At 33.9% G+C, this 10,039-nt stretch overlaps 1 protein-coding gene across 1 annotated transcript; it reads right to left on the bottom strand.

Moving 5' to 3' along the window:
- Nucleotides 1-213: 213 nt before the first annotated feature.
- On the bottom strand, nt 214-8,565 carry LOC108364775 (zinc finger BED domain-containing protein 4-like). Its single transcript, XM_017618612.1, has 4 exons — nt 8,402-8,565; nt 8,223-8,346; nt 7,024-7,807; nt 214-296 (listed from the first exon to the last, which is right to left on the bottom strand). Exons 1-4 carry the CDS (start codon nt 8,563-8,565, stop codon nt 214-216), a joined length of 1,155 nt encoding a protein of 384 aa, XP_017474101.1.
- Nucleotides 8,566-10,039: the final 1,474 nt, after the last annotated feature.

Genomic DNA, 10,039 nt, shown 5'->3' with positions numbered 1-10,039 from the left:
TACGCGACGCGACTGCGGCCAGCAATCAAAGCAGACAGGAGTTGTCAGGCGACTGCTGCAGAGTCAGGAGCTTTTGCACACATAGTGTAGATTCTACTCCCTATGTTAGGTATCAGGAGACGGGCAGGATCTTCTCCCACTCCTATAGAACTTAGCTAGGTATTTAGAGACGGGCAGGTTCTACTCCCTCTCTTGAAAAGTTGTGGTTAGGTTCTACTCCCGCTCCTTTACTATAGCCGTAATTATATTTGGTGGGACGGAGCTACGCCCACCAATCGGAGAGTAACGGGTAGGTTCTATAATATCAATATATTCAAATATAGTAAAATCACGTGTTCAGTTTTAAAAAATATGATTAATTCAAAAACAGATACAAAAAATTCAGTTCAATGTAATGAAAAACCAGTATGGGTATCAAATTGAAGAGAAAATTCTGTAGAGTTAAAAGAGATAAAATATTTTCTTGCATAAGGACGGGTAGGTATTGAAAATGCCCCCGAATATCGTCCTTCCAACTAAATTATCCTAAAAAATAAAATTTATTAAAAGGGTTTTGTACTTTAAACGGCGACATGTATGACAATTTATGGGAATTTACTCCCATAAATTCAGAATAAAAAGATTAATACTAGAAAATACAAATAAAATAACTAATTTATTCTTATTGGTTTCCGTCTAATTTCATTAAAATGAAATAGTTGATAAACGTCATTTTCGATAATCAGTGAAGCCAAAAAGTCCGTCATGGACGTCCGAGGTCGGGTTTTTTTATCAGCTTCAGTTTAGAAATGACGTTTCTGCTGAACTGTTAGTGACTATTAAAAAAAGGTACATTCGTAGTGCAAATTCTTCATTTGGGAAGCAATCTTTGACGTTACAGTCAAACAAAAGTTTGTACATCCATATATCTTCGCTAACAAATTCTTGATTGTTTTCATAGTCCGGTTGAAACTGCATGCACTAATTTTTATTTGTATTACCTCATTCCGTAATATTTCTTTAACAATTTTTTAATCTAATTTTCTTTTATTTATTAGTTACTGTTATTTTAAAAAGAAAAACGTTTTATTTGATTTAATAATGAATAATGAGTTACAATCACTAATTAAAATTAGAAATAAGTTCTAAAAATTAAAGGAAAAAAACGTATTGCTAAAAGGCGAACAGCATAACGCTAAGTCCTCCTCGTTAGCAGATCTTTCAAATAGTCTTTCAAAACACAGTAACGAGATTTCATGATAGTTGACAAGTGAATAACGTTGGAAGCGAAAATTTTCTTAATACTAGTTTCTTAAACTTTAACGATAATTAAATATCGAACCCTAACCGCCAAAATAACTGTAAGAGTAAGTTTCTCGGGATTAGATAGAGAAGCAAAGCGAGTGGGTCTGGTGGTGAACGACGAAAAAACGAAATATCTCCTGTCATCACACAAAGAGTCAGAGCATACGCGTCTTGGCATACATGTCGCTATTGACAGTTACAAATTTGAGAAAGTAGATGACTTCGTTTATTTGGGAACCAGTATTAACACTTGAGATCCAACGGAGAATCACTCTTGCCAACAAGTGCTACTTTGGACTGAGTAGGCAATTGAGAAGTAAAGTCCTCTCGTCGTACAAAAACCACATTCTATAAGCCATTCATCATGCCTGTGCTGCTATATGGCGCGGATACATAGGCAATGAAAACATCTAATGAAGCGGCTCTTGGAGTTTTCGAGAGAAACAAAAGAAATGATGCAAATTGTAAAAACCAGTAGCCAAATGATGTTGTGCTAAGAGAAAAGTTATTGTGAAATGTGATTTAATTTATATATTAACTGTGAGTTTATGTACGTGAATGTTATTGTATAATGTAATTATGATTTGCAATGTATATTGTAGGTTAATGTTATTCATGTTTATTGTTTATTTATTGTTCAAATATAGACTCCCTGAAGAAGGCGCGGAAAAAAGCGCCGAAACGCGTAGGAGGGAAAAGGATATCGTATTTTCGCTTTTATTTCGCCGGCCGAAGTAGCTCCAACCGAACGAAAAAATTTTACAAGAATTTTGCCCAAACAACAAACTGAAACAAATATCGGTGAGTAGATCCGAATAACACTACGAGCATTAAAGAGCAATAAACATGAAACAATTTTACCAACATATTAAACTAAAATATGATGAAGAGACAGGTTTTATAATCAAACAATACAACAAAAACATGAAAAAATTAACTAAACAGGAAGAAAGGTTAAAGTTTTTACTAAGACGTAAAGAATACGGTATCACTCCGCCACATCTACAGGTAAGAACAAGAAATTGATTCCCCGTTTTAAACTAGAAACTACCCTGCGAGAACTTAAGAAAATAGAACAGTGCTTTTTACTTGAAATTATGAATTTAGAATTAAAAGAGACCAATATCAACGTCAAAATTATAAAAGCAACTACAAGACACACTGATGATATATTGAAAAGGCGACTTCAAGAAGTAGACTACGAAAAAGTAATAGAATGTCAGAAACAGCTCTCGAAACAAATCTCTAAAAATACACAAAAAATACATGACAAAAAACTTAAAGAACAAATTTCAATAAACGTTACAAAATTTGGTATTAGGGTAAACGAAGACTGATTTGTTAACAAAACGAACATCACAGTGCCCCAGGAATCCCGATGGTTGCTCTCACTTGGAAGAAAATTTGCACTGCGCGTTTCCAGGAAATCTTTTTCGCCTATATGTGTAATCGCAGATTTAGAACAAGGCATACAAAAAGACGCAGCAAGAAGCAATATTGCACTTAAAATAAAGATTCCATGACAAGTTAAACAATAACTCGAAAGAAAAATTTATACTAAAAACACATGCAGACACTAAAAAATTCATAAACCAGCACAAAGATCAGATAATAATAACCCAAGCAGACAAAGGAAACAAAACGGTAATGATTTACAAAAGCAATTACGATCATAAAATGAGAGAAATGTTCAATGACAGAACGACGTACAAAACCATAAAGAGTGAACCCACGCAACAATTATTACGAAGAAATAATATGATAGTTAACGACCTATACAAGCAGAAGAAAATTGATACCAAACAGAAATTATACTTAACTTGTGCAGCGGCAACTTCGCCGCGACTACATGGACTGCCAAAAATTCACAAGCCAAATACGCCTCTCAGACCAATTTCTTCATCTACTAATGTACCGTGCTATAAAGTATCTAAATTCATAGGAAATATTTTAAAGCATATAACATCAGAGAAATACAATATTAACAACTCATTTCAATTAAAAGAAAACCTCCAAAGTATCAGAATAGAAGACGATGAAAGCTTAATATTGTTCGACGTAATTTTGTTATTTACAAATATTCCGATTTATTTGGCTATTCGAACGATCATGGAAAAATGGGACAAGTTGGAAAATTACACCAACATGACTGAAAAACAATTCCAGACGGTGCTAGATTTTTGCTTACGGGAAAACAATTATTTTAAATACAACAATACCTTTTACCAAATATTAGACGACAGCATAGCCGAATTGAAACAAAAAGACATACGTATCATATACATAAACAAATATGTAGATGATATGTTTGCTATCATCAAAATAAAGGACGCGGAGGAAATATTGACAACTCAAAATGCACAACACAACAAAATTAAATTTACCTCGGAGAAAGAAAACAATAACAAAATAGCATTTCTGGATGTAGAATTACACAGAAAAAATAACAACATATGGTTTAACTGGTATTTCAGATCTATTTCGTCGGGTAGATTAATAAATTTCCATTCGAATCATCCGTGGANTAAAGGACGCGGAGGAAATATTGACAACTCAAAATGCACAACACAACAAAATTAAATTTACCCCGGAGAAAGAAAACAATAACAAAATAGCATTTCTGGATGTAGAATTACACAGAAAAAATAACAACATATGGTTTAACTGGTATTTCAGATCTATTTCGTCGGGTAGATTAATAAATTTCCATTCGAATCATCCGTGGAAACAAAAAATAAAACCTGCGACTGGACTCATTAGAAAAATAAACATACTCAGCGACAAAAAATTTGCGAAATATAACGACAAGAAAATATGAAACATACTATAAAAAAACAGCTACCCTAATGGCCTTATTGACAATCTAATAGAGAGGACAGTGAACAAGAATCACCGACAAAATCAAAACACCAGAGTTCACCCAGAAAGCACAAACAAAAAATACATCGGCATTAAATACATACCAGGACTAACAAACAACCAAACACTACGAAAAATAATAAGAAATGACAAAATAATATATGCTCACAAGCCACATAATACGCTTGACAGAATATTCACAAAACCGAATTACAAGATTGAGAGGGAGCAGCAAAGCGATGTAGTCTATGGAATTAAATGCAATGGCAATGGAAATGAAAACTGCAACAAATGCTACGAATAAATGAACATAAAACGGATGCGCGAAACAAGAAGATGGCAACAGCGCTGGATCAACACTTAACTAAAAACGAATACACAGCTGACTTTAACAACACGAGGATTCTGGATATCGAAAGAGGAGAATAGACGAGAATGCCGCTAGAAAGCCTCCGCATACAACAACAACTGGATTACGTGATGAACTTCAAGGAAGACGTTGACAACACTAACAACGCTTACGCAGCAGTAATAAGAGACAAATATATATAATTGTGAAAACAAATGTAATTATGCAAATTGTAAAAACCAGTAGCCAAATGATGTTGTGCCAAGAGAAAAATTATTGTGAAATGTGATTTCATTTATATATTATCTGTGAGTTTATGTACGTGATTGTTATTGTGTAATGTAATTATGATTTTCAATATATATTGGAACACTTATGTATGTAGGTTAATGTTATTCATGTTTATTGTTTATTTATTGTTCAAATATAGACTCCCTGAAGAAGGCGCAAAAAAAGCGCCGAAACGCGTAGGAGGGAAAAGGAAAACGTATTTTCGCTTTTATTTCAACGGCCGAAGTAGCTCCAACCCAATTTTATGCTAAGATTTTTAATAAGAGCATAGTCATGCGTAAGCTCTTCACAGAAAAAAAAGCGTGAGTACTAGGTACTCATGAAATTTGATGTGTAAACATATGCGAACGGCAAAGCATAAAAGCACGTTTACATATAAATATAATCTAATCAAAGCTCGTTGTGCTTGTTAACACCTATTTTCCTTACTAGGGTCAATTTTTGTTTACTTTAACATTTGACATTCCTCCTCTTCTTCGCACGTATAATCGATAAAACTATTTTGGACACCAAAAAGTTATGGGTTTAATCTAAGATATTTTTAATTATAATTTTCCATGGCTAATCTCTTTTTCTAATAAAAGATTAGAGAGTTAAGCTCGAAAATTAGGATAATCTTTTTATATGTAAAGCTTTTATTAGGCGATTCAGTTACATACATACAAATGCAGGTTAGGTTAGAAATTAAACATTAATTTCACTTAATTTTATTCATTTTGCTGATAAAATTTTTTTATTCATTTTCATTTTTAATTATTTTAATACATGAAATTATCGGTATGATTGATAAAATATACTTGGATATACTTGTCACTCAAGGGCGTTGAAATATCTTGGAAACACCGCATCAGTTATTGTTTTTGAGCTTATAGTTTGAGCATTTCTATTTGTATATATTCCTAAATTTAGTTTTTTTTCGGGATATAATCTGTGGTTAATGTAAATGCAGTTCATTTTACAGGATTTTACCCGATGCTTTTTTAAATGATTTCAGTATTTTTTTAAATTTTCGTCTTGCTTTTTTATCCAAATAGACAACTAAACCATCTACGAATATCAAAATGCATGAGCGGAGTTTAAATAATCGGAAGTAATAATCAATTGGAGCGCATTTCCTCTTACTATGCATATGCCTAAATGTATGCAACCATTTGGCAAGCAAACACAGGATGCTTCTAATGAAAATAAAAATTGTATGCTGAAATACACATGCTAAGCCCTTCGAAATTTTGTGCTGGGATATGTAGGGTTCGAAATTTCAGACTTGGGTATCGATACTGAGTACTCATTCTGGCATCGAGCTCATGGTATCGATACTCTAAAAGTATCAGGGAAAAAGTATCGATACTACTCAGTATCGGACTCATTAAAATAAGTTCTTTCAGATACTAAAATTATTTTATTCTTCAATCATATGTCTAGTTATTTACTTAAATTAAAACAATAGAAATTTAAATTATTTTATTTTTATTTCATTGCAGAAATTACTTCCATGTTGGAAGTAATTTTAACGTTAAATGTACATACATACATATATACTTCCACGAATTTCAATTCTTATTCAGAATTTTTATAAACTTTTTGGGTATCAATTTTAGTATTATAATGTGCAAGTTTGAATTAAAAGTCAACGGTAGTAGGTTACACGTAAAGTTGAATAGGTTACAAAACTGCATACCCAAAAAGTTTATAAACCTTTTGAATTTTCGTGAATTTTGATAAAGTTTTAAACTTTAACTTATTTGGTTTATGTTATGGAATCAACTATATTTTTATAAAAAAGTAAACGAAAAAATGTTTCACGTACATCGCAAGATATAGATATGTAATACAAAATTTGCCTCGAAATCTTGGAGTTTACAAAAGTTCAGTTATAAACATTAAAAAGTTTTAAAACCACTCTTCCTCTGGCCGTGCTGCTAAGAAAAGCAACTCTTGTAATCTAGACGGGCTTAATCGGTTCCTTTCAGTAGTTATTGTTGCACCGGCTTTCGAAAATAACCTCTCTGATGGAATAGAAGTTGCGACGATTGCTGCGTGTTTTCGGAACTGACTGTAAAGCCCTGGAAAAACCTCTTTCATGTGTTCCCAGGTCTCGATTGGATTCGACTTTAATGGAGTCACGGGATTTTTTAAATATAAAGCTATTTCATCGCCGTTTCTCCCATGTCCTTTTTTTCGGCCCTTTTGGGCTAATTCTTTATGATGTGACCAAAAATCCAGTTCACCAGAAGCGTTACCATCACTTTCACTTTCAGATGACGTAACAGATGGCGGAACAGCGATTGCAGATTTTAATAAAGCGATTGTCCTTCCGCAGGCTTCAGCGCTTCTGAAGTGTAGGTTCTTGAACCGTGGGTCAAGCATTGTGCTGATTGCTATAATAGGAACGTGTTCAATTTGACCAAACCGATATTGTATTTGATCCGGCAGAACTTTTTTGGCAGCAGCACACACAGGTGCATTTTCTTCTAAAGCGCTAACTTGGGTCACCAAACAATTTATGAGTGGTATAACCTTCGAAATCGTAACATATTTCTCACCAGACAGCTCTCTAGTGATGAATTCTAATGGTTTAAGAATATTCAGCAGCTCTTTGATATTATTTAATTCAGCGGCAGACAACATATGTGGAGCGTACAAATCCTTTAGTAGAATGGGTGAGATGAATGGTGCCAATTCCACGAATCGCTGCATCATGTAGAAGCATGAATTCCATCGGGTTTTAACATCCAAAATTACCTTTTTGGGATTTGCTTGCGCCTTTTTTAAAGTGGCTGTTGCTAAAACGCTTTTTTTAAAAAACTTAACAATTTCTCTAACTTTCTGTACAAGTTCAGGCATGCCACTTGTCGCCTCCACCTTCTCGGCTACAAGGTTTATGGTATGGGCAAAACATGGTAAATGTTTCTTGCCGTCGCCAAATAGAACTTTTACCGCTGCCACCATATTGGCTCCATTGTCTGTCAACACTGCCATAATGCTACTTTTGTCCACACCCCAATCAGCGAATAAATCTGTGAGCTTTGAGCAATATAGTGACCTAGTTTAAAAATAAAAATTTATATTATATATTTATTTTATGTAGAGTCTGATGCACATGTTGAAAAAAGCTGTACCTGTGTGTCTATCCTCCAACTCTACGGTAGCGATGTAGGCATATTTCAGACAATCGCCTTCTAAATAATGTAGGGTCACTCCTAAAAAACTGGTCATGCTCATCGTTTCAGTCCATATGTCGCTGGTCACACAAAAAAAGTTATGCTTTTTAAGGTTCTTCACCAAAGCTATTTTCAACGCATTGTACTTCTCAGTCATCAAGGATTTCAAAGTATTGTCTGAGGGCATACGGTACTGAGGTGCCAATTGTTTTATCAATTTCAGAAATCCACGATTTTTTACAGTATAGAATGGCTTATAATCAGCACAAATAAAATACAATAATAGCAGCGTGTCGCGAACCACCTTCTTTATTAGCAGCGCCCAACTCAAAACCGCGAGCGATTGGATTTGGAATTGGTTGCATATCTGCGATCTGCTCAACAAGTTGCGGTTGAGTTGGGCTGAAAATGAAGTTGTGAGCATAAATCAGGCAAAATTTAAGGTATAGGGATTTACCATTCGGAGTCTGAGTTCCGCTCGAAAGTTAAATGAGGGTGACTTGCCTTTAAGTGTTTCATCATATTCGATGTATTGCCACAAAACTTGTAAACCTTGAAGCAAATTTTGCACTTCGCGCTTGTTTTGTCGATTTTATCAGCGTATTTCCACACTGTGCTCATTTTTAAGTTAATTTTAATACCACAAGGAACTCTGCCACAGACTCCACGAAATTTCAGTTTATTTATAGTGATGCACAAAATTGAATGATAGTAATCGCTATAAGTAAAGAAAATTGGGTTGCCAATGAAAGAAAAAAAATTAAAAAGGTGTTTTTTTAGTACTCGATCCTACGAGTACTTTGAAAAGTATCGAGTAAAATCACCAAATAAGGTATCGAGTATTAAAGTACTCATTTTTGTACCCTCAGTATCGATACTTACTCAGTATCGATAGTATCGTTCGAACCCTAGGGATATGTGTTACAGCTTCGCAAATTTTAACCCTACCGAAACCAAAGATGTGTACACATCAAAAATATATTCTTTGAAATGATATGTTGGTTTGGCGTTTCTTGTTTTCATATAGATAGTAGAGAACTACCGAACAATAAAATTAAACACAGTGTGTCCCTGCGGTATTCCAGAAAAAAACAATTTTTTTAAACAAAAATTCAAAAATGCTAAATTTTAGTGGAATGAATAAAAAATATATGTTAAAAGAGGTTAATTTTTATTATTGATGTGTATACATCTTTGGTTTCGGTAGGGGTAAAATTTACAAAGCTGTAACGCATATCCCAGCACAAAATTTCGAAGGGCTTAGCATGTGTATTTCAGCATACAATTTTTATTTTCATTAGAAGCACCCTGCGTTTGCTTGCTATTGTAAATGGTTGCATACATTTAGGCATATGCATAGTAAGAGGAAATGCGCTACAATTGATTATTACTTCCGTTTATTTAAACTCCGCACATGCATACGGCTTTGTACCTATGTATGTACATAAATATGTATGCACTCATTTGTTGCAACTGGACATGAATTACGTAACTTTGAAACGATAGTCGTTCAAACGATACTGTCAAAACGATGTTACTGTTACTGTTACGTGAAGCAAAACTGGAATCGAGTTGACGATATCGCACAAACGATCAAACAATTTTTGATTTTTATGAAGCAAGACAATCTCGACACGATATCGTTCAGACGATTGTCGTCATACGTGACTCATGCCCTGGTTTTGATATTCGTAAATGGTTATAGGCATAGGTTTAGTAGTCTATTTTGATAAAAAAGCAAGGCGAAAAGTTAAAAAAATATTGAAATCATTTTAACTGGGACCTTTGATAACTGATGAACATACATGAATATATGTATGTATAATATGCATATGTTTGGATGATATAATAGCTCCGATCCAACACTTTTCGTGTAAAACCCTGGAAAAAGGTCAAACAGCAAAATCACTCTTTGAAGTGAGAGTAAAAAGTGAGTAACAGCAAAACGTACGGAACAAAAAAGCATCGGGTAAAATCCTGCAACTTCAACCTCTACACAACTCTCCCAAAAATCGCTCTCATTTACATGAACCACAGATTATATTCCGAAAAGAAAAACTAAATTTAGGAATATATACAAATAGAAATGCTCAAA

Source organism: Rhagoletis zephyria, unplaced genomic scaffold, assembly GCF_001687245.7.
Source record: "Rhagoletis zephyria isolate East Lansing unplaced genomic scaffold, Rhagoletis_zephyria_1.1 Rzeph_scaffold_01668, whole genome shotgun sequence".
NCBI classification, from domain to species: domain Eukaryota; kingdom Metazoa; phylum Arthropoda; class Insecta; order Diptera; family Tephritidae; genus Rhagoletis; species Rhagoletis zephyria.
Note: the sequence above shows the minus strand (reverse complement) of the source record. Positions and strands in the feature narration are given on the sequence as shown.